Below are 26,752 nucleotides of genomic sequence, written 5' to 3'. Positions count from 1 at the left end.
CTGATCCCTAACTCCCAGATGAGCTACTCCCATTCCATGTTTGCTTTGAGGCATAAACCATTAAGACAACTCTGAAAGCCCTTGCTGATCCTGATGTCCATGGGCTTAATGTTTCTGAGGCTGACGTGTGAGATACTCTAAAGACTGAATAATCACAAATTCGCTAAACTCATTGGAAATTCCGGTTGTGTCTTTACACTGAAACAACCAATTGACGATTTGCAATGACTTCTCAGTAGGAAACCTCCCTAAAGGCGCCCCATGAAGAGAGTGGAAAATAAAAACAAATATTCTCCCAGCTCCAACGTGCCAATGGCGAATGCTAGCGAGACAGAGAGAAGCAAATTTGAAGAGGCACTGGGTCTTTTAAGTCCATTGTGTGGGAACATTTTGGATACAGCGTTCAACACAGTGTACATTTTGGCACTCCTTTTTTGATTTAGTCTAGTCTTAGTCATTCTGACTAAAATATGTTAAAAGTTTAGTCAATTTTTTAAAAATGTTATAATAATTTTGTCTAGTTATGGTCAAAATGACAACTGTGAGCCATTTCAGTCAGCAAAATGCTCTTATGTTTTAGTCACATTTAAGTGAAATCAAAAGTCTTGCCTCATTAACCTATAGTACACATATCACTGACTGCCATGTACAGAAACATACATAGTTTTGTTCTACCAACACATTTCTGCATAAACATTATTGGATAATACTATTCTCAAACTGATGAAAGAACACATTCATCTGCAGCAGATAAAGGGCAAGAATTAATGCAAAAACATTCACTAATTCTGTGAGGTGAAAAATATTTAAACAACTCTAAAACACAAACGTATATTAATGTATTCCTCCAACGAAATCAGTTGCAACAGCGTTGACTGTTACTCAAAAGGAAAAACATCTTAACTTCTGTGAATATAACTCTCACAATATATTGTAGCAACCAGGCATCATTATACATTTTTGTAGTGGGGCTATACACTCTTAAGGATTGCGTATATACTCCTTAATTTCATACTGATAAAAAAGTTTATGGGAGCTAAACGCAGTATCAAGTAAGTGCTGATGGAAGTGGAATATATCAGAATGTTAGTCTATGTAGATATAGACTACTATTATGTATTAACAACTTATGCACAGCATTCTGCATAGTATGGATGTGCCTGAAATTACCAAAATGTAATTAGCCAGTACGAAGTGCGTACTGCACATGCATTATTGATCGAGTAGTATAATTGACATGGATGGAATTATCATTTGGAAATCTAAGAACAAGGTGATAAGAAGATTAAAAAACTTTTAAGATACTGTAGTTGACAAGTTAGGGTATACCCACTTCTCCAGTCACCACACCTCAGATTTTACCTGCGTGTATATATTGGGAATTAGGGATGATGCGCTTTCAGATGTTTTCATGTATGTAGTATTTTTCCATTAACTGGTACGTACGGAACCGTGGGCCCACTGTACCGTCGCATCGCGTCTCACACACACACACACACACACACACACACACACACACACACACACACACACACACACACACACACACACACACACACACACACACACACACACACACACACACACACACACACACACACACACACACACACACACACACACACACACACACACACACACACACACACACACACACACACACACACACACACACACACACACACACACACACACACACACACCTACAGAAATTGCATGCTCCCTTGCCCTAATCTTAACCCTAAACCTAACCTCAATAAAGTAACATTTATGCCTAAACTTTACCTAGATGTAATGCTTAACCTTAACCCTAAACTTAACCAACAAGACTTGGACCTTAAAGAAACCCCAATTCTAACTATAAAATCCATTGTAAGTTTGACCCTAAACTTAACCCTGAGCCGGAAATTTACTTTTGCCTCACGGGGAATGGTAAAAGGTCCAAATGAGTCAAATTGTTTCTGGTTTTACTATACACCCACACACCAACACACCCACACACAAAACAGTAGCCAAAAATGTCTGAAGTAGGTCCAATGCTTTTTTTGCATGTATTGATTAACAAAGAAAAAAGAAATATCACAGATTCTGCGATGAACGTGTTAGAGATGAATGCAATATAACACTCACCTACAAACGCCTGCTGGCTCTGTGAGTTTCCCCCAAATCGAGGTGAGCACGAATGGGGATAGCTGGAGGCATTGACTCCCATTCTCTCCTTGTTCCACTTCCTCTTCACTTGGACCACTGAGGCCACCTTTGCTGTCTCATTCTGCTGGAGTGGAAGAGCCTCCAGTCAGGGCGTGAGCAGACTCAGAACATGGGATTCAAAGAGTCTATCTTTGTCATTCCTAAGAGACAGAAATAAATGATTTTTTAATTAGTACTGTCACATTTTCAAAATATTAAAGAACACAAGATTTGTACTTTGTAATTTTTTTCACAGACACGTCAACACTTAATTCCCATGCATAATACTGAAAAATCCTCAACAAATCCGTTTTCTATGGTCAACCAGGGATCTATTATCAACCAGGAATCTATATTCCTAAAATTATATTAAAATGTGTGTTGATAAAAAACATTACTTTGGATAATATTTGAATATCTACCAGGGCTAGGCATTAACATATTGTCTGTTTGACTTTGGACACGCTGGTCAGATTTTCTACTTGTCCAGTAGCAAAAAATAGCAAAACAAACTGTCAGAAAGGAAAGTTTCTAATATTTGATTAACTTGCATGTTTATAATAAGCAGTACAGCACATTGCTCTATCTGGGTCACATCAAACCCAAAGAAATTCTACACAATTTGTATGTATCATTTTCTCATGATTTTAAAAGAACTAACAATTACTGAAAGCCTATTCACTTAAGTAAAGACAAGCTAATATGTAGCTATTTTAGGTATGGTGAACGCTACGCTATGTCCAGATCACAACGTTGCAGCTGTGATCATCTTTGTCGACACATTTGCATAGATTTTCTCAACAGAAATAACACTGATAATCTCATTATCATGGCACATGTTAGTGGGTGAGATATATTACACAGCACGTGAACATTCTATCGTCAAAGTTGATGTGTCAGAAGCCGGAAATAAGGGCAAGCGTAAGGATCTAACAGATTCTGACAAGAGCCAAATTGTGATGGCTAGACAACTGGGTCGGAGCATCTCCAAAACTGCAGCCGGTCTGCAGTGATCAGTATCTGTCAAAAGTGGTCCAAGGAAAGAAAAGAGGTGCACTGGCGATAGGGTCATGGGAATCAGCCCAGAACTACATGGGAAGATCTTGTCAATGATCTTAAGGGAGCTGGGACCGTAGTCACCAAGAAAACAATTAGTAACACACTACGCCATGAAGGACTGAAATCCTGCCACGCCTGCAAGGTCCCCCTGCTCAAAAAAAGCACATGTACAGGCCCGCTGAAGTTTGCCAATGTACATCTGAATGATTCAGAGGGGAAACTGGGTGAAAGTGTTGTGGTCAGATGAGACCAAAATCGAGCTCTTTGGCATCAACTCAACTCGCCGTGTTTGAAGGAGGAGGAATGCTGCCTATGACCCAAAGAACACCATCCCCACCGTCAAACATGGAGGTGGAAACATTATGCTTTGGGGGTGTTTTTCTGTATCAAAGGGACGATGGACGTGGCCATGTACCGTCAAATCTTGGGAGAGATTCCCTCAGCCAGGGCATTGTTATTCCAGCATGACAATGACCCAAAACACACGGCCAAGGCAACAAAGGAGTGGCTCAAGAAGAAGCACATTAAGGTCCTGGAGTGGCCTAGCCAGTCTCCAGACCTTAATCCCATAGAAAATCTGTGGAGGGACCTGAAGGGACGAATTGCCAAACGTCAGCCTTGAAACCTTAATGACTTGGAGAAGATCTGCAAAGAGGAGGGGGACAAAATCCCTCCTGAGATGTGTGCAAACCTGATGACAAACTACAAGAAACATCTGACCTCTGATTGCCAACAAGGGTTTTGCCACCAAGTGCTAAGTCATGTTTTGCAGAGGGGTCGAATACTTATTTCACTCATTAAAAAGCAAATCAATTCATGACATTTTTGACATGCATTTTTCTGGATTTTGTTGTTGTTATTCTGTCTCTCACTGTTCAAATAAACCTACCATTAAAATAATAGACTGATAATTTCTTTGTCAGTGGGCAAACATACAAAATCAGCAGGGGATCAAATAATTTTTTCCCTCACTGTTACAACATTTCCACCCTTCAGATATTATGGGCATGTTCTTATATAACATGCAGAGATTTGACATAATACCCCTTTAAAGATATGCTAATTGCACATCAATTCATACATCAGATCCATTATTCATAATAAAAACAACTACTTCAGGAAGAAATTACACTGTTTTTTTTACATTAATTTCTACGGTGACCATATCTATCAAGATTACCCTTCAAGGATAACCTTAATGTACACTTTCAAGGTGACCCTGTTATATTCTAGTTTGTGAACACCAGTGCTTTACTGGTGGACTTTTGAAAGTCTATCATAGCTTTTCCCCATTCTTTTAAATATACGCACACGCACGCACGCACACACTGCAGTCTTTGCATTACAGCTCAAGAGACATTCATCTAATAACTGCTGAAAGTTTGAATGCCACCTTAGCTACTCAATACTAAGCACTACGTTCAACCTAGGGGAATCAAATTAAATGCTTGGACATTTATTCTGAACCATGTTAATTTATTTCTAGAAGGAAGAAAATAAAAACATTCAACCGTCAGCTGCTTTTGTGTATAAGTTATGGAATTTATTTTCTGACTAACACTGGGAATATTTTAAGGGAACATTAGTCATTCATTGGACTTTACATGTATGCCACATTCAAGGCTATTGACTACAATATTACAGTGTGGTCTGGAAGCAAGTCGCTACTTCAACAAATTCTGAATAATCTAAAAAGCAAAGACTATATGCAAACGACTGAGAATGCACAAATTGCTGAAAGACATTCTGGCTGGGACAAGGACCGTCTATCAACATGATTGACATAAGTAGAGAAGGAACAAATTAATAGGCTAGTTCTCTGGCTTGCGTGGTGCACTAAAACAGTAGCTGATGAAGAGATGAGAGGTTATGTAAGTGATGCAATGGGGGTTGTGGGCAGGACATTCCATTGCCTATAAGCATCAATAGAGCCCTATGCCCTGCTGTTGGGATGACCGTATTAACTGGCAAAACTACTAAATAGAACATGTTGCCTCAAACATGATTCCGATAATGATGAAAAGGAGCAAAATGGCTGTAATCAAGGGGTCACAGCAGGAATTTTAAGAAAACAGAAGGCTTGCTACAAAGGCAGCACTATTCAGTCCAGTGTTTTATATCATTGTTCCCATCCATCTGTTATTTTACTTCTGTAACAGTCCTGCTTTAAGCCTGATTGGAACATCTATAGGAATAAAATCACAATATCCAGTACATATCACCACCAAAGTATTGTGATACATCGTATGGTTAGGTCCCTGCAATTCCCAGCCCAAACTGCTCTCGGAGTAAAAACATATTGCTACAAATAAAGGGTTTTACAACAGCTGTTTTACTCAGTTTAAAATCCAGAATTGTACCGTGTTTGAATGTGTACAATACACTAAGAAAGAATAGGGAATGGTAACGCACTGCAGGGTCTTATAACAGATAGCTTTAAAAGTATTGTCTCAAGTGTACACAACATCCATATGCTGTAATAAAGTGATTTAAATGCTCTCAGCATTTTTCCTTGTGTAGTTGCTGGATATTACCCATCTAGGATTACTGTGAATTTACACTGCTTTCACAGTGATTTCAAGGGAATTTGATTGGACACACTTGTTGCCTAAATTCAATGGGAAAACAGACCCATAGTCACAGTTCCTTCTTTCCCACCATCCTCCCTTCTGTTGCACTCCCTCCCTTTTCACTGTCACACTAAATCATGAACACAGAATCAGCCCAATTACTGGTTCAACAAACAATTCGCAGGGCTGCCAGTTTTACCCAAATTCACCCAGAGCCGTCTCGTTTTCCTTGTGCTTTGCTAAGGAAAAAAAAAACAGAAATGTTCTTGTTCCTCCCGCCTTTATGGGTTAACCTACATTAACTCATCTTAATGACTGAACCCCTAGCCAAAGTAATTTACTTGGTTGATGTACTAAGGTTTTTTGCTGAATTAGGAGTAACTCTTATAACATTTTAAAAAAAAAGGGCATGTCAGTCCTAACTTTAGGATTCCAAAATCTTTGGTCTAAGAGTATTTCACAAATCATTTTAGCTCTAAAACCAGCTCCTAAATCTGTGAAAAGGTAGGGGTAGTCAAGAGGACTCCTAAGTCACTAAGACCAAGTCACAAACAATCCTAAAAGGGCTGCTGCCGGCAATCTGCCTCGTAATCAGGTCGATGTTTTAGAAACATTTAATGATACTGAGCTTTTAACAAGGTATTGCCTTAATCACGAGGGTATGATGATCACAGTAGAGCTGGTCAGGGATGCTGTCACATCAACAAACAGAAACAACTCAATAACACCAGAGATTAAGGTTGTAACAACTCTACGCTTCTTGGCCACAGGGAAAATGCAGCTATGCAGCGCAGACGAATTATGCATCTCTCAGTCATCTGTCAGTAGAATATTACATCAAACAATAAATGCCCTCCCTAAACCCCATATCGTGCATCAATCATTCGGTTTCCTCATGATGTTCGCCAGCTACAAAAAAAACAAAGCCAACTTCATGGCCATGGCTGGACCACCCGGTGTAGTTGGTGCTACAAAAGGGAACCATAATTGCACAAATTATTGCACCATCAAAAGATGAATGTGCATTTCTACGAGCTGCCATACATGTAAGAGGCTGACAATTAGCTGAACATAGCTTAACTAGCCAGTGTCATTCTAGGTTTCAATGTTTTATCAGTGACACTTAACCTAGATTTTTATTTAAATATCTTTATTTCAATATGGCAACATGACACATCCTTCTACAGTATTTCTATGAGTAATTCATTAACAGAGACCCCTCCCCTATCACTGGGGCATAGTAAGTAAACTTGTTTGTGGAACACAACATCATCCATAGCAACAGGGTCAACTACGCCCTGTCTTAGCTTAAGACTTCTCCCCGTTCCTTAGTAAAAGTTGGTCTTAGCGGAATTGTGAATAGGTTTTGAAGGGAAACTTTTAACTAGGGGAAACTTAGTGCTGTTTGGTAGTCCTCCTAGTGTTAAGATAACATGTTTTGTGAATATGGCCCCTGGACTTGCTCAACTACAGCCGTTCCAAGCTAGAGAAAGATTGAGAGGAAGCATACCAGGCCACTGATCAAAGGTAATGTGCATACAACTAATATCAACAAGGATAAAGAGCCTTCTGTTCCAGGGCCCCTTCAATTTCTCTCAGGATCGGCAGAAAGCAGAGCAAGGAAGAGGAGGGGAAGCGACGGGGCACCCTGGTCTGTGGTGGCTTCCTGAAGGCCAGGACAGACTGATTATGTGATACTAATGAGGGGGACCAAGGCACCCCAGGCCAGCTGCAGGTTGTCTAATACACCCTACAGGTCCCATCTCTCACCGAGTGGCAGTGGGCAATCTGGGCCAAGGCAAACCCAGCGGCTCAAGGCTACTGATCCACCCAATATGGTGCATCCCAGAGCTGGGAATGACATTTGGACAGGGTTCCAGACTGCCAACAAATGGCTGCATTTGGCTAATGTTTTCCTTGTTTTTTCAGGTTCGATTCTTTTTGGTCACATCTGCACAACCTTCAAAAACATGGTCCATGTTTCATGTTTTGGTCAAATGGTATTTTGCATCATTCTTTTCCTGACATCAAACTCTCTGCTTGTGTCTGTTTTGAGAGTTGCGCGTGTGAAACACTCTCCTTCCCACTCACCCCTCCTCCCAACGAGGGAGTAATTGTGTCAACAGCCTTCTTTTTGTGCGTGAAATAGAGTATTTCAAGCGAGTGAGGCCATAACAAAATTCAACATACCGCTAATATGCAATTTCTTAAGTTTAAATCAGAGATTTAAAAGACACAATATGCCCTCAGATAATTGGCATACACTAGCCAATTAACTAGGAATTTACTAAAAGGAATTTACTAAAATGTAAGAAAATAGCTCAATCAACCCAAAATAAATAATCAAATGTATGGAAAGGAATGATCTAAAAAAATAAATGGTAAAAATAACAGTCATCCTGAAGCAGCCTAAACATATTCTATAAAAATGACTGTATACGAAATAAACAAATATGCCCAAAACTCTATTATACATTATATGATTTTGTAGAACCTCCAAAAAACTGGTTTTAGAGGATGCATGGATTAGGGGATGGGCACTGGGTTAGGGGATGCATATTTGGCTGACAATGTAAGAAATATTATATGGTAATCTTAAAAAATATATTTTCTGATGTACAGATTTCAAAGGGATTGCCAATTTTGGGATAACTACAAATATTCTCAGAAAGTACACTACTCAGTACTTGTTTTCTTAAATGTACAGCGATTGAGAGAACAGTTTAGAATGAGTTATTTAGAAAAAAAGAAATGATATGCAATGTTTGGCAGCAAAATCTGAAGCTTATACAAGGGTTGTGTAAACTTCCACTAGCGACTTATTGCTTTCCATCAGTCTGATTTACTTTTAAAGTAAAAGCTTGCCTCAGCCTTTTTGGTCCTAGTGAGATGGACCTCATCATTCTGAACATGCTGTTGTCAATTTCCTCATGGTCAAGATCATCTTGACTGGCACACACTGCACTGGCAGTCACCGTGGAAAAACTGACTTCACCGACAAGTTATTGTAGTCCATCCTTAAGGTCCAGACTATGTATTAAAATAAACATGAATCTTGCATTCATATGGTGTTATTAACCAGGCTTTAAAACCTACATCATTACATCCACTACCACCATGCAGCCTCAGCCTGAGTGGAGGCAGACTTTTTGTCGTCCTGTTCCGTTCCTCCAGACAGTTGCTTTACCACTGGGTGCAAACCCGTCCAACTCATGGAAGGACAATAAAAAGGGCTGACATTTTCATTAGCAGACTTACTATTCTCCCAACGCACTCAGAACGGGGCAGCCTAAGGAATGTCCTAACCGAAGCACCCACACACCAACCCTCCTCTGAAATGTAAGATTCAGCAAATGCAATCTCATAAAAAAACAAAAAAACAACCTCTTATTAGATTTTAAAGGTCAGCACATCCACAAGACAACAGAATGAATTTGGTTTTTTTCCCCCCTCTTGTACCAAAAATATTTCTGCAGGGGAATGAATGAACATTTGAAATCCTGTTGAGTGGCAGAGGGGGAAGAAAAATAGAATGTGTACTCAGCCATTTTATTTTGAATATACTGCTCAGGGACAATCTTATAATGCTAATGAAGGCAACGGTACTCCCCAGGAATGCAACAAATGGCAGAAAGAAATCACAGTGACATTCCTGAGGTAAAAAGAGATGGTGGAGTGGTAAAGCAATCATTCCTGTGGTAATAAAAAAAAAATCTTTATGGTTTATGAGTCAATGGAACAAATTGGGAAATACCTTGTTTGGCATTGTTATACAGTGGGGAGAACAAGTATTTGATACACTGCCGATTTTGCAGGTTTTCCTACTTACAAAGCATGTAGAGGTCTGTCATTTTTATCATAGGTACTCTTCAACTGTGAGTGACGGAATCTAAAACAAAAATCCAGAAAATCGCATTGTATGATTTTTAAATAATTAATTTGCATTTTATTGCATGACATAAGTATTTGATCACCTACCAACCAGTAAGAATTCCGGCTCTCACAGACCTGTCAGTTTTTCTTTAAGAAGCCCTCCTGTTCTCCACTCATTACCTGCATTAACTGCACCCATTTGAACTTGTTACCTGTATAAAGGACACCTGTCCACACACTTGATCAAACAGACTCCAACCTCTCCACATTGGGCAAGACCAGAGAGCTGTGTAAGGACATCAGGGATAAAATTGTAGACCTGCACAAGGCTGGGATGGGCTACAGGACAATAGGCAATCAGCTTGATGAGAAGGCAACAACTGTTGGCGCAATTATTAGAAAATGGAAGAAGTTCAAGATGATGATCAATCTCCCTCGGTCTGGGGCTCCATGCAAGATCTCACCTCGTGGGGCATCAGTGATCATGAGGAAGGTGAGGGATCAGCCCAGAACAACACGGCAGGACCTGGTCAATGACCTGAAGAGAGCTAGGACCACAGTCTCAAAGAAAACCATTAGTAACACACTATGCCGTCATGGATTAAAATCCTGCAGCGCACGCAAGGTCCCCCTGCTCAAGCCAGCGCATGTCCAGGCCCGTCTGAAGTTTGCCAATGACCATCTGGATGATCCAGAGGAGGAATGGAAGAAGGTCATGTGGTCTGATGAGACCAAAATAGAGCTTTTTGGTCTAAACTCCACTTGCCGTGTTTGGAGGAAGAAGAAGGATGAGTACACACTCAAGAACATCATCTCAACCGTGAAGCATGGAGGTGGAAACATCATTCTTTGGGGATGCTTTTCTGCAAAGGGGACAGGACGACTGCACCGTATTGAGGGGAGGATGGATGGGGCCATGTATCACGAGATCTTGGCCAACCACATCCTTCCCTCAGTAGGAGCATTGAAGATGGGTCGTGGCTTGGTCTTCCAGCATGACAAGGACCCGAAACACACAGCCAGGGCAACTAAGGAGTGGCTACGTAAGAAGCATCAAGGTCCTGGAGTGGCCTAGCCAGTCTCCAGACCTGAACCCAATAGAAAATGTTTGGAGGGACCTGAAAGTCTGTATTGCCCAGTGACAGCCCCGAAAGCCTGAAGGATCTGGAGAGGGTCTGTATGGAGGAGTGGGCCAAAATCAAGAACTACAGGAAACGTATAATCTCTGTAATTGCAAACAAAGGTTTCTGTACCAAATATTAAGTTCTGCTTTTCTGATGTATCAAATACTTATATCATGCAATAAAATGCAAATTAATTATTTAAAAATCATGTGATTTTCTGGATTTTTGTTTTAGATTCCGTCACTCACAGTTGAAGAGTACCAATGATAAAAATGACAGAGTTCTACATGCTTTGTAAGTGGGAAAACCTGCAAAATCGGCAGTGTATCAAATACTTGTTCTCCCCACTGTACAATGAGGTGAGATGAATAACTAAAAAACAAACATGCAGGGAAATAGCAGTTCCATTCAACTCTGTGGCATTTTTACGCTTTCATCAGGGGAGACAGAAAAGGCCTCTTCAGTTGCTGTTGCAGAACTCAAGCACAGCGTACCAAATTTTGTGACAATGGCAGCACTGTTGACTGGATTCCACTTAGTTGTCAATAATCTAGTGACTACATTCACAGTAATTTTTGTCACTAGTGACTAAATCAACACAGGGCATATGCAGGCTATTGAAAACATGAGTTTTAATCATTAGTGACAAATACAATCATTACATACTTTATAAAACGTGATGTGTCCACGGTCAGCAAGTTTTATCATTGCTGTATTGGTATGTTTACGCACTACAGGATGAGCTGTGGTCCAAAGCAGTCTCAGAAATTGAACGCAGTTACACTTCAATGTATTTAAAAAGATATAATTAGCGGCTACATTTCCATCAACAAGATGTCGTTGCCAGTGCGACCACCTGGCGGCGGATGGCATGCCTCATGTCCGCTGGTTGGCTTGTCTGGGTTCCCACCTCGCTAGATGGGACACTCCTCCCCATATGGAAATGCATCAGTGCTGGTGCTTTTTCTGGATGTCACCCACCCTGATGAAGCCGTCTCCATCAGAGCCTCGGATTCCAACACCTTGATGGACAACCAGTTTGAGGGTGACGACTCTGAAGTGGACGTGGAAGAGGGCCCATCTGTGTTCTCTCTTCCGCTGACCCAAGTCAACAGACCCCTCCCCCTCCTGTGGAGACGGTGGAGGGCGTGTCCACTGTGATTTCAATGGTGACTAGATTGGGGGGTCTGTGGGACTATGCCTTCATTGCAGAGCTCTTGGGAAGCCCCAGTGATAGGATTCCACCATTTCACATGTGTGGACGGCAGGGAGTAGGCTGTGTCCGAGAGTATGCCTTGGCTGGAGGCCCCCCTAGCGACGTACCTGCTTCTGGGAATCAGCGCTTGGTTTGCGACCAAGAAGCTGGTTCTGCCATCTCAGCGAGACAGGGTAATCACTCAGTTCTCTGAGAAGGCTTACTCTCTAGGTGCCCAGGCAACGGCCAACCACGTCGCCCTACTCGCTACATCGCACTCCAGTCTGCCGGGCCACTCCTCCATGTCCCCGGACGAGGGAAAGGAGGTGGTGAAGACGGTGGTTACAGCTTACCCAAGCCTCCACGGTCTGTGTCGGCAGTGTGATGGCTCACACTGTGGTCATGCAGGGGCACCTGTGGCTATCCGCCACAGCCCTGGAGGACGCAAAGAAGCCCGCCCTCTTGAATATCCTGCTCTCTGGAGCGGCTATGTCTGAGGCAGTCGCTCACCTTTGGGAAGGAGGAAGAAAGGAATAAATCGCTCCATGGGCTCAAGAGGAGAATGACTGGAGGAGGTGGTGAGAGCGGTGGATCTCCCAACCCCCCCCCCCCCCCCCCCCCGACACCAGGGAAAGAGACTTCTGTTTTTTTTGACACAATAAAACGTTATGTCCTGCTTACTCCCTCACCAAAGAGCCTGTCAGCATTGAATCCACTGACCGTTCAGGCCCCTCTAAGCGTGTGGCTAAGTGTGTGTTTTCACGTTCTGTGCCCTCGGTCTCATCTGAGCCCGCCTCCCTCGCCTGGCTTTTCAGTCGTGGCAGGTTGGGATGGCATGTGTTCTGACTCAGGTAATACCCGCAAGATTGCTCGTCACTTGATGTCTGGGTCTGAGGACATCAGTCACATGACCGCCTCAGCCTCGCTCCAGGTGCCAGAGGTTCTCAGGGTTTGAGTGGCTGACATAACGACCACACCTATTCCTCGGCTGCGTGGCACAGGGCCTATTGGAAACAGCGCCGGGTGGTCAGAGTCGCTGGTAACCCAAGGGTTGCAGCAGACTCTTCAGTCCACCTGCATTGCATGCAGCCCATTGACAACAGCGTTGTGTTTAGAGTTGCCAGTAACCAAGAGTTGTCGATTACCAGTGGTCATAAACAACGCTCTTCTTCCTGTCTACCCATGCCCTCAGCGGTTTCTGGCATTGGTGTTACAGCCGTAACAATTCATGCCTAATTCACTATTGGCTGTCGGTCAGCCCTTTTTTCCCCATCTATTTCAAGAAAAGCCTCCTTTAGGCTGTGGTGCCGTCTCATGTATGGTGGACAGCGGTGGCAAGGGCTGTGGAGGAACACTGGGTTTTTCTGGCTCACATACCAAAGCTGAAAGGTGGAATTCTTAGAAATGGCTCCTTAAAATAGCCTACAGCATGTAGCAAATCTTAAGCAAATGTTAACTCTGCAGACATAGTGTGTTAGCCTAAAATCTTCTAGTGCAGATAATATGGGTAAGGGTACTGTTGAATGCTTTTTTGATCATAAACGGTTCAGATAGATTGGGGGTTCAGAGATGTTTGAAGCCTTTGCAGATCCTTGTGTCAGACGTGTGACTGACTCTTAATGCAATTTTAAACACTGAATGCGTGGCTGTAGGCTTCCTGTCTAAGTAGGGTGTGCACCCATCACTCAACATTAATCTATTTTGGCTCTCTATCCCTCCTGTTTAATTACTTGCCAGTGGGGAGGCTTCACTGAGTGTGAGGCACAACTGACTTGCATAAGAATTCCTCATCATACACTTCTTTGTGGTTGCAGAAAAATAATCCTAATCATAATATTAGTTGTTGGAAGTGGAAGCACAATCAGACATCCTATCATTCCTTCTGATTTCACATCATTAAATAGACTCAGGGAATACTCAATGCAAAAGCCTAGATTACCCTTTGCTCAGAAATAGGAAAGTTCAACCACAACCCTCAAAGCATGGCATCCCATAAACAAACTGAAGTGAAAGCATTCCCAAGATGCACACCATTTCTCTCTTTCTCTGAAAGCATGCAATTCAATTCGCTAAACCGTGTTGTGATGGCCCTGCTTTGAGACAGATGCTTAAACTAAAACTGTTGTGCCCTCATTTAAATTGGTATAGGGCTGTCGCAACCAATAAATGTGAATTAACGTAACTAACGTAAGGGGCATCTTATACCTGACTGGTTTATTACAAAAATGTGACTGTGTTTATAAATCAGTAACCTAAAGAAATAAGTACTAAAAGTTAAATGCAAGAATTTTGGCAAGAGTTTAAATTGTGCCAGGGTAGCACAAATTCCACCTACAATATCATATGAAAATGAAATCTGCTAAATCAACAGGAAGAATGTCTTACAGCATTCTTAAAAAAAAAAAAAAATATAGAAATATGAAAACACTCTGTTCAAGTCTTATCACGATTACAGAAAATGTACCTAACCAGAATTACAACAAACAGCATGAATAATGATTCAGACTTGAGTTTTGGATTCAGAATTGAGAACTGTAACAAAGAATTGCCAAGAAAACTACAGAAATTAACACCATTGTTTAACGTTGCATGAAATTTGAAGTTTTATATCTCCAGAAAGCATTGTGCTTCTACACTGAACAAAATTATAAATGCAACACTTGTTTTTGCCCCCATTTATCATGAGCCGAACTCAAAGATCTAAGACTTTGTACACAAAAGACCTATTTCTCTCAAATGTTGTTCACAAATCTGTCTAAATCTGTGTTAGTGAGCACTTCTCGTTTGCTGAGATAATCCATCCATCTCACAGTTGTGGCATATCAAGATGGTAATTAGACAGCATGATTATTGCACAGGTGTGCCTTAGGCTGGCCACAATAAAAGGCCACTCAAAAATGTGCCTATGCTTCCTGTATTTCTGGATTCATTTTATCATTTGGCCTTGTGTTTTATCACTGATGCACATTTTCACACAAATCACTCTTTTATATACTTCAATTGATTGAGAGTCACTGACATCTAGAAGGACAGTGACATTGGTTGATGTTTATGCGCACATTTCATCTAAAAGAGAAAAATTGTTGGAAGAGCAGCAGTTAAATACATTCTCAAGACTGGTGAGTACTGGAGATACCACAGGCCTATTCAGAACTGGGTTAAACTGTTTTAAATATTTTACCCACACTCATGAAATGCTTTTCAGAGTGATCTTAGGTTAAATGTTTTAGTGCCTACAAGACAATTGAAATTTTTTATGAATTTCCTATTTCCATTTTGTATGTGGTTTTATGGTTGCCACACAGGGCTCAGCTGTGAAAGAGACTCAGATCTCATTTGATTTCTCTGTACAAAGGAAAACATTTAAATAAAATATAGAAATAAACCTTGCACTTACAGCCAAATGCTCAAACAGCTGTCCATCAAATTGGGTGCATTTGTGTTGGTTGTTTTAAAACCAGTTGATTGAATTAATAGTTTTAACCAAATCAATAAAAGCAGCCGCACTATACTGTTTGTTGAATAAACTAGGTTACATTTTATTTTGAGAGTCCCAATTCCCATCTGTAGATGTTCAACAGACAGTTGATTGTATTACCATTCGTTGATAAGCAATTGCTTGAAAAGGTTATGGTTGGGTTTAGAAGAAGGGGATCTACAGACACACTTTGGTGACTCTCAAAATAGTGTTACCCTAAACTATGCTTAGGAACTTCAGCATTGCTGAAATACACATTCACGGCCAGCTATGAAGCCTTATATGTGCCCTTTATGAAAAGTAGAACAGCAGCAGTAGCTTTCCAATCCTGAGAGATTTCAGTTCTTTGTAATGAAAAGTTAACTGACATCAGAGCCAGAGAGCTATGAAAAAGGGGTCAAGATCAAGCTCAGCTGATCTGTAAGGGTTCCAGCCTTGACAAAGTCATTTTTTGAAAATCTCAATCATTCTCTTTTTGTCAAAGGTGACAGTGTTCTCAAATTCTAGTACTGTATTCAGCTGAGAGGAATACTTTTAATTTTGCATGGTTTTTACAGTGTTCAAAAACATTTTAGGGTCAGAACCAAAAGGATACAAACTGTTGTTTATAAATTATTGCCTTTGCTTTCCTAGTTAAGTGTGCTGGTTCCTGTATTCAGCACTGGTCTGTCAAAATACCATATCTTCTTCGGACTCAGCAATATTTCTCCTGCATGTCATTTTAAATATGCAAAAGCTGCCCAGCCAGAGGTTTTCTGTGACCAATGAGACCACAATGAAACAAGAGCTTTCTGCATGCAACTCTGAATTCTGGATGAAGCCATAGATGCCAAGAGCACTTTTTGTCTATTGATTCATTTAGTGGACTTGAAAGGGTTGGAGGGACAACGAGGAACTAGGTTTGGGCGATGGGGTGTCATAATTGTCTATCGACAATGTTAGACAGCCATTGTTGATGGTAACAACATTCTTTGTTAAAATAAGATATAACTATATTTAGACTTGACTCGTTTTGCCCCCATTTCCACAAGCACACATGCGACCCCCCCACCCCTTCTATTCTCTTATTTTCCTATTTGCCATAGGCCATATCCTTTAAGTTCAAAAGCATAAAAGTATGTGGTAGACTATTAACCTAATGCAAGAAAACAAGGATTATAGAAAAACAGGAGAGCGTCTAGCAGAGCAAAATGTGTAATTAAGTGTAAATTTTTTTATCAACCATTGAATCCAATCCATGAATCAACTGCCCCAATGGAATTCCATTTTAGAATGTATTTTTGCTACATCTAATAATCAGAAACAATTGCAAAACTATTGCCAGAATAACTGAACATGAAGGTAAAAACAGCTGAACGAAATCTATAACAAAGCATAGGCTTTAGTAAACAGTTAAGCCTATAGTTGCATTAAATGTTACCATGAAAGTTGAATAGGCTATTTGTATGCAATAGTAATATTAAGAAAGGTTTATTGACATCTCTGAATTTTGCAATGTGCCTACAATCCCCCTCCAGTCAAAAATTAGAAAGGAAAATCTCCCAAACAGGTTTTTGTTTGTGTTATAGGCAATATAATTTCTCAGATTTCAAGACATACTGTTTGTGATTTTTTTTTTTTAAAAGGGGCATGGTGTAGAATCGTGCCACTAAACAATAACACGACGTGTCTCCTCGTTTTCCCTTACTGAACAAGACCTGTACAATACCATCTAGTCCAGAGTGGTTCAGGGGGGAAGGGCAGTACTGTGGTGTCTAACACGTATATAAGAAGATTACAAGTCAATGCAAACCAATAGCCGGACCGGGAAGAAAGTTTCAATGAGGAATATGTCAGTCATTCTGATTAATTTAGCAAAAATATATAGGGATAAATGATTTGCACAGCATTGCATTCTGTTTTCATTTTACGCAGCATCCCAACTTTTTGTAACCGGCTTGTACACACAGGGCATATGCCCCTTCATTGGATAATAAAGACCATTACTCTGCTAAAATCAGGTTAGTCACAACTGTGGTTGGACAGATATGTAAACTATTTGAACAAGCATTTCATGCTCTAATAATTTTAGCCTACATTTTGAATTTACATTGATGTATTGCACTTTTCTTTGTTGTTCTGGGTTGTTATAATTATTTTTTAATGAAGAGCTGTTAGGGAACCCAATGAGCTGGCTGTTTCAGAGGATCAGGACCAGAAGAGCCAGAACAGACCAAAATACCAATCAGTACAGGTCCCCACGTCCTGTATATTAGTGCATTTCAGAAAGTTTCTTTGATTTACACACACACACACACACACACACACACACACACACACACACACACACACACACACACACACACACACACACACACACACACACACACACACACACACACACACACACACACACACACACACACACAGTCTATGTATGTATGTGTGTACACAGTAACTCACAAAAGCACCCTCACATTTTTGCAAACATTTCATTATATCTTTTCATGTGACAACACTAAAGAAATGACACTATTACAATGTAAAGTAGTGAGTGGACTGCTTGTAAAACAGTGTAAATTTGCTGTCCTCTCAAAATAACTCAACACAGCCATTAATGTCTAATGCGCTGTCAACAAAAGTGAGTACACCCTTAGGTGAAATTGTCCAAATTGGGCCCAATTAGCCATTTTCCCTCCCAGGTGTCAAGTGACTCTTTAGTGTTACAAGGTCTCAGGTGTGAATGGGGAGCAGGTGTGTTAAATTTGGTGTTATCGCTCTCACACTCCCTCATACTGATCACTGGAAGTTCAACATGGCACCTCATGGGAAAGAACTCTGAGGATCTGAAAAAGATGTTTACTCTACATAAAGATGGCCTAGGCAATAAGAAGATTGCCAAGACCCTGAAACTGAGCTGCAGCACGGTGGCCAAGACCATACAGCAGTTTAACAGGACAAGTTCCACTCAGAACCAAAAGAAGTGGAACTTGTCGACCAAAGAAGTTGAGTGCACATGCTCAGCGTCATATCCAGAGGTTGTCTTTGGGAAATAGACATATGAGTGCTGCCTGCATTGCTGCAGAGGTTGGGGGTCAGCCTGTCAGTGCTCAGACCATATGCCGCACACTGCATCAAATTGGTCTGCATGGCTGTCATCCCAGAAGGGAGCTTCTTCTAAAGATGATGCACAAGAAAGCCTGCAAACAGTTTGCTGAAGACAAGCAGACTAAGGACATGGATTACTGGAACATATTTGGATCAGATGGTGTAAAGCGTGTGTGGCGGCAACCAGGTGAGGAGTACAAATACAAGTGTGTCTTGCCTACAGTCAAGCATGGTGGTGGGAGTGTCATGGTCTGGGGCTGCATGAGTGCTGCCGGCACTGGGGAGCTACAGTTCATTGAGGGAACCATGAATGCCAACATGTACTGTGACATACTGAAGCAGAGCATGATCCCCTCCCTTCGGAGACTGGGCCGCAGGGCAGTGTTCCAACATGATAACAACCCCAAACACACCACCAAGACGACCACTGCCTTGCTAAAGAAGCTGAGGGTAAAGGTGATGGACTGGCCAAGCATGTCTCCAGACCTAAACCCTATTGATCATCTGTGGGGTATCCTCAAACGGAAGGTGGAGGAGCGCAAGGTGTCTAACATCCACCAGCTCTGTGATGTCGTCATGGAGGAGTGGAAGTCCAGTGGCAACCTGTGAAGCTCTGATTAACTCCATGCCCAAGAGAGTTAAGGCAGTGCTGGAAAATAATGGTGGCCACACAAAATATTGACACTTCAGGCCCAATTTGGACATTAACTTAGGGGTGTACTCACTTTTGTTGCCAGCGGTTTAGACATTAATGGCTGTGTTATTTTGAGGGGACAGCAAATTTACACTTATACAAGCTGTACACTCACTACTTAACATTGTAGCAAAGTGTCATTTCTTCAGTGTTATCACATGAAAAGATATTAACAAAAATGTGAGGGGTGTACTCACTTTTGAGATACTGTACTGTGAGTACACCCCTCACATTTTTGCAAATATTTGATAATATCTTTTCATGTGACAACACTGAAGAAATGACACTTCGCTACAATATATATACACACACACACACACACGATTAAAGGTACACCTATCAGATATATATAAATACGGTAGTGTTTATTTATATAAACACCTTTTATATATAACAATAATTAAAAGGTGTGACACTACCGTATTTATTTATATTTATTATAATCTGACGAGTGTCCTACATGGCCTTATCTACACTACTAGTTAAAAATTTAAGCATTCTCTTTTAATAAAAAAACAATCTACATCCCCGAGATGTAATGAGGTAACCCAAATTCGTGTGGCCCGAGAATGACCTTTGAGTTGACCCCCCCCCCCCCCCCCCCCCTCTCCGGGGTTTGCTGGCTGACAATCTGCACCCAACTTCTACCCTAGAATAAAGTCACTAAAACGAAATATTTGAAATTAGCAAGTAACAATAGCTACATCACCATATACTAAACAACGTTAAAGCTGGATTTTCCTTTTACAATTACCCATCCACTCTAACGATATTTTAAGCTTGCACTCACACTAAACACTTTAGTTTGTGGGGCATTCTTAGCAAAGTTCTCATGGGCGAAACTCGCTACAGTCAGTAGCTAGCCATTAGTATACTAAACGAGTTGTTCCGCTGTAGTTCGGTAACTACACTACTTAGTTCAGGTAGCTAGCGATGTTGACAACTGAACTAGCTAGCTGACTGATGAGTATACTCAACTGGCTTCATAACGTTTGAAATTGTTTGTTGGGTAACATTACTCAGTGTTGGTGAGTCACTTGCGAAATCCTACCGTTGCCCAGATCGTTACAGGACTAGGTAGACCAACAGTAATAACTAGATACCCGGTGGTTGTCTTGTACCTAGTTAGCGTTTCATGCTAGCTACCCGTGCCCAGATTTGTGGTGGTGGTGCTGTCGCGGTTGACGAGGTTGAAATAGCTAACAGAGGCTATGAAGTTAAGTTAGCCAGTTAATGCAGTTACAAGTACCTTTAGTTAACTATTTAAGTGCCTAAGTAGTTAAAACATAAGAACCCCACATTGGTGTAAGCAAGCCTACCTCACAAGGTGATGTAAGATGGTTTTCGATACCTGGTAGACCACTCTCTCGTACGAATTCCAAGCTCTGGTGTTCGGGTTGGTTTGTTAGCTAGCTAACGTTAGCCACATTGGTGTGCAAGTAGCTATATAACCACGGACGTTGGTGTAACAGTTTAGCTACAGTAGCTAGCTAAATCCAAACAACCCAAAACGTAAATGTAGACCTCCTGCATTCGAATGTCTTCAGTGGTCTTTTTTCAGATATTTCGTTTCCACTGACGGAATTTTGTATAGCTACCAGGGGCGTTTCTAGTATTTAAAGACAGTCACTGGGGGCTTAGCCCACACCCAGTTATACCCCCGCCTTAAAAATAAAAAACGTAAGTTTGTTACAGTAGTTTTCCAAAATGAGGGGGGAAATAATAATAATATTTTCAGTATATTTTTAGTACTGTGTTTTCTTTACACAAAACACAATAAAATATACTGTATGTTGTTAACTTGCCACAGCAGATACTGCCAATGCTCGAATACAGTAGTTACGGGTGGGTAAGTCTTAGTCATCTAAATCGTCCTCTTTCTTACCACATCTCCCTGTCCACTGTTGTTCCTTCGTGCTCCACCTGGCCTGCTGTTCACATCTGTCCCTGTCCTGGCTCTTCTGCAATTATAGGTGAATCATGTTATTAGTTTTAAAGTTTGTATATACATATAAATCAGCTCTTTCTGCACGTTACTTTTTAAGATAATGTTTGCTTATATCGTATACAAATAATATAGCTTCAACGATTAGGGGGGACCTGGGAATAATGCTAAATAAAGTAATATTTTATGATTTGATGCATACACTCAATTTACAACAAATAATTGTATTTGTTCTTTTAGGCTTGTAATTTTGGCATGAACAAAGTAGTCAAATGTTTTATGTACTATGTATTTTATATAAGATATTTTTTAGTAAAAGTATATTGAAAACTATAAAATGCCATTTGTAGAATAGCAACAAGCTAAAATGACTGATATACAAATATGACAAAAGATTCACAATAACATGAAAAATCAACGACTGTTGTCAGTAGTCAGTTGTCATCATTAAAGAAAGTATATTCTTGATTTGTTTGATAATTTTAGTAAAGCTTTTCTCAAGAGGACTCACAAGGGCCAACCTCAATTTTGGGAACTCCCCTAGCTCTTTTCTGCTTGCTTCATTTGTTGCTTCAGTTTTTTCAGCCCTGTTTAAATATTTATATATACATTGGTCTTGGTCAATCTATATACAAAACAACATCTGATCATTTGGCATATTTGGGCTGGTCAGAAATGGTTTAAAAAAACCTGTAGTATATGCTTTTAATATAGAACAATATATGTGCTGAAGTCATTTTAAAGATTCTTTTACATTTATTCAAAATCCTTAGACCCTTGTACTTTGCTGACACAAATTGTATGCATTCACATCAAACAGAATTTGATATACAAAGACATTATCCACTCCTATATAGAGGAAACAGTGATGAGTAATAGTTTTGGAGTTTACAACAAATCTAAGACTCCCATTATGGTACTCAGTGTCTGCGTTCAGCTTTTTCTATTACTCATACCTTAATGTACATTGTTAATTACATTATTAGCTACTCACACATAGTACCAATCAAATGTTGGGACAGCTCTACTCATTTAACTGTATTTCTTTATTTGTATTATTTTCCACATTGTATAAAAACAGCAAAGACATCAAAACTATGAAATAGGAATCATCTAGTAACCAAAAAAGTCTTAAACAAATAAAAATAAATTTTATATTGGAGATTCTTCAAAGTAGCTACCCTTTGCCTTGATGACAGCTTTGCACACTCTTTGTATTCTCTCAAACAGGTTCATGGTGTAGTCACCTGGAATGCTTTCCCAACAGTCTTGAAGGAGTTCCCACATATGCTGAGTGCTTGTTCGCTGCTTTTCCTCCACTCTGCAGACCACCTCGTTCCAAATCCTCTCAAGTGGGTTGAGGTTGGGTGATTGAGGAGGCTGGACCATCTGATTCAACGCTCTCTCTCCATCGTGGTTAAACCAGATGGGATTGCATATCGCTGCAGAATGCTGTGGTAGCCCTGCTGGTTGAATGTGCCTTAAATCAAAAATAAATTTGTCACCAGCAAAGCACCTCAGACCATCACAACTCTTGCCACATGCTGTGGCGGTCCATATGAGTGCCAGTTTCATCATGTTTAACAATTTCTTTGGTTGTTATTGAAATCAGTCAGGTCAGTGACTGATAAGTAGTATAGGCAATTCAGCGTTTACATCACTGGTTTTGACCTAGTGGAAACACGTGTGTGTTGCACAATCTGGTTAGGCAAGTGATGTTGGTCGCTTGCTCCCACTAGCTGCAAGGAAACCTTATTGCACTGACTATTTCAATTGTTTTTCAACAGTGTAATAGGTGCATTTCTTGTTTCAGCTTTCTCAACTGTTTACAGCATGTTGCTGCTTTCTCAACACATAAATACATTTATCAAACGTAAATAATACTGTCCAAATTGCAAATACAATACACCCGTTGCCTTTCACTCTGTCATCTAGGTCATTTTTATGGAGTCACTATGATGTTGTTGATACATACCTCAGATTTTACCGATCACAGCCATTGAACGATAGCAGTTTTATAACCAAAGGCTCATTTCAAAAGGATGACTGTATGTTGTGTGTCTGGATAGTTTAATACATATCTATTAACTTAACCTTAAAGAGATAAATGTCAGATTGTTGCTGCCAGTCTACCAATTATCACTGCCTTTCTTTATGAGGCTTTCAAAATGCTCCCGGTTTAGTGTAGTTGATTCTGTGTTTAACGTCCAATATACAGATGATGTTAGTATATGGTTTGGATTAAGGTATGTCAACCCCTCTATGACACAAAAAAATATGCAGTATCAGCCTAAATCCAAAAGAGGGCGACAAATGCATTGACTGTTGAGTTTTACATGTATTGTGTTTATTTGTCTGGTTCAGCACTGCTTTCCTTTATACTAAAAGGCATTGGAAATAGTTTAACTCTCCTTCTTCCACCCCCTAAATCATAATGACCACATTTTGTGTTACTTCAGTCCACAACAGAGCTGCTTTCAATGATGAAGAATGACTTCTTGGCAACATCTTGACAGGTGACACAAAACATAGCTGGCTGTTTCCCCTACATCCTTTCTTCTCCTTTGATCTGCATGGAAAATCAGATCCCTCACAATCAGGCAGGCATTGTACAGAACAATTAAGACACTCAATAAGCAGACAAAACACAGAGGGCCAGGTGCAGTGTTCTTTGTATTCCTGGTTCTACTTAGCTTGCTTTATCTTTTTTCTCTCTATTTAGAACCTTTATTGTCCCCCCAAAAAAATCACCTGTTTTGGACAGACCTCCGACACCTATGAGCGAAAAATATGTGTGTTTTCTAACATTGGCCGGGATTTGTGTGTTTTCATTAGTACATATATTTGTTTTCTTATTATGTTTCGGAGCCCTACAGCCAGCATAAAAAACACAACAACATTTGACATAGACATCTACCACCTAAACGTCCATAGGTTTTAGCATCTAAACGTCCATAACATATGTTAATGATCGGGGCAAGGAGACCATAGATCATTTGAAGAGTTTGATCTCCCATTGACGTCAAATTGAATATAGGCCTTAGACATAGATTTGCAATATCGTTAGACTTCGCAATTTACATTTTACTCTTCATACGCTCAAATGTTCAGTGGCTGTTAACATAGAATAAATAACAACATTGACTTGTTGACCAAATGTTGTCTGTCGGTCTACTAAAACTGAACTCTAATTGCGGTAGAATGTTGCATTGGATTCCTGTATCCAATTATTGCAAGGCACAATACAACACAAAACTCGATATTAACAGAGATTCACAAGGAAGTAATGTCTTGGAAAACTGGTATTAGTTCTCCCATGCGACTTGACTTACGGCTTGCTTTGGCATATCTGCACTTTTTGTGACAATGAAGCATCCTATACTTGGAAGGCGACCAGAACGTTCTTCTTTATTGTCCCTTTAATCCTTTAATAGATGCTCCATAGCACCAACACCCAAGGGTTTGGACGTGTTAGGGAGTTGGTTACTGCCCAAAGCTGTCAAAGGTTAGACAAATGGATGACACTCAGGCTCCCAGGGGTTCCCTTATTTAGAATAGGTAGAGAGTTTGGCTCAGATGTACCAATAGGAGTGGGCATGTGGAATTGGTGATGGGTTGGGTTGCTGCATACAATTACAGGGGTGTCAGTTGAAGTGAGGAGATGGGTGGATTTCAGGCATCTGAGATGTTTTGTGTGCTTTTATCTCTTTGCTACAAAAATGTGATTTGTATGTACCATGACACTGCCTGAGGGATTTGTAGTGATGCCTCAATGCTCCCTGGGTGATGCTGGTCACTCTACCGTCCAGTGGTCTCCCCATATACTCGTCAGCTAGCGGCACAGTCAAGGCTAGGAGCTAAGACCTTTTCCAACTTGGAGGCTGCCTGTATGTTATGTACATTGTGATGTAGATTGTGCTTTGTTTTATTAGCTTTGTTTTTCTTCAGTGTGAATGTCCACATATGTAATAATAATAAAAATCTTTATCCCCTTACACCAAATAAAGGCAGATTAAACAAAAAGCTTGCATAGAAGCCTCACAGATTTGTAGGTTATTGATGCATCATTCTACTTGTTACATAGAAAGTTCAAACAAACTAACTTGCCATTAGCCAAGCAATATATGTGTATTGTGTCTTTACTGTATGATTGCTGATACTTAAAAGAGACTGTCATTCATAATGTGTATTGTATAATTGATTAACACACGAAAGTGCCCAGGGGTTTCAATTGAGTCAACGCCATCTGGGGTTAGTGGGGTTGGTGTCAGTCAAGGGTTGCTTTGCCTTGTTATGTTCCTTTCTCCTTGTGGTGGGTTGGGTCGTTTGAAGGCAGAACAGCGTTACAAAATGAGCTTCAGAGCAGACGACATGATCTTTGCCTCTCCCGACCATGTCAGGTGATGTTTCAGGGAAGTTCCAGTCACAGAAGAAGGTGGTTAATAGAAGCTCATGTAATTAAAGTCAGCGACTCACAGCACATACATGTAGTGTTAATCATTTCCAAAGATCAGTGAAAAATAATAGGAAATTGAATCAACACTTTTCTATATCAATAAAGCAATTCATATTCTAAAAGTTTTCTTCAATATTGACCTCCCTTTATACAAAATAAATTACTGTTTAACCTTATAAAATATTAATGAATTACTTACTGTAAGATTCCATACTATTCTGTAGTGAACTTGTAAAGTGAACTATATAATATACTTATATGTATATTATATAATATTCTATTCTAACCTCTGATTATCTGTAGTGCTTACTATATTGTAGTGTATGGTAGAATTCTTTACAAGACATTGTATAATCCCTCCGCTGTGTAGTAATTACTATAAAATGGTATGGTTTATTGTAGAAAACTATAATACATACAGTATTGACATTCTAATACTAATTTGTATCTGCCCCACCCATGCCTGAAAAGCTTACTGTACATGCCAGTTACAGACCATATTGTGTTCCCTACTGATCATAAATAAGAGAGGAAGACCTGAACTTAATAGCAGTTTAGATCACAGTCCAGTACAATACAATGAGAATGATTGTCCAATAGGTTTCCTAAAGGAGAAAATCCCCCATCTCTGTCAAATATCTGAAATCAAACACTACAATAAATACGGATACAGTAATTTCTGCAAAGCATTTCTAATACATACCACAATATGCTGCAGTAAATTCTATATTATTGATAGCAGTTGTTTTGCACTATAGTAACTAGTGAATGAAAAAAGTATGCTTATGTCCCATTAGAGGATGATTAGCTCTGGTCTTTTTCATGATAAGAGTTAAATTCCCTTCCTTCCTTGAAATCATTGGAAGACCAAACACCTTCAAATAAAGTTCTTGATACAACCATAATTCAATATTTTTCACAGATACAAATCAAGCCAAATTGATTTAAAATATGCCAATGACAAAATTACGTATCGTTGAACAGTTACTCTAATATGCAACCCCCTCTTCCTGGTTGTCTCAAAATGATCATCCTGACTCCACCCATATAATGGGCCAGGTTTGAACAACCCTCAGCTGGG

The 26,752-nt window shown here is 40.2% G+C and overlaps 1 protein-coding gene across 2 annotated transcripts in view; it reads right to left on the bottom strand.

Moving 5' to 3' along the window:
• Positions 1 to 21,231, bottom strand: part of btbd7 (BTB (POZ) domain containing 7) — a 53,680-nt gene extending 32,449 nt beyond the window's left edge. Inside the window, exons 1-2 of one of the 2 annotated variants that reach the window (XM_020056301.2) lie at positions 21,156 to 21,231; positions 2,131 to 2,351 (exon numbers count right to left, since the gene is read on the bottom strand). In XM_020056301.2, the coding sequence (XP_019911860.1) occupies positions 2,131 to 2,212 (82 nt within the window). In that variant the 5' untranslated portion in view covers positions 2,213 to 2,351; positions 21,156 to 21,231. Of the gene's footprint in view, positions 1 to 2,130; positions 2,352 to 20,589; positions 20,878 to 21,155 lie in introns of those variants that run through there. The other variant, XM_010882456.3, reaches the window with a different exon arrangement.
• Between the last annotated feature and the right edge of the window lie 5,521 nt (positions 21,232 to 26,752).

This window comes from Esox lucius, chromosome 18 (assembly GCF_011004845.1).
Source record: "Esox lucius isolate fEsoLuc1 chromosome 18, fEsoLuc1.pri, whole genome shotgun sequence".
Classification (NCBI taxonomy): Eukaryota; Metazoa; Chordata; class Actinopteri; order Esociformes; family Esocidae; genus Esox; species Esox lucius.
Note: the sequence above shows the minus strand (reverse complement) of the source record. Positions and strands in the feature narration are given on the sequence as shown.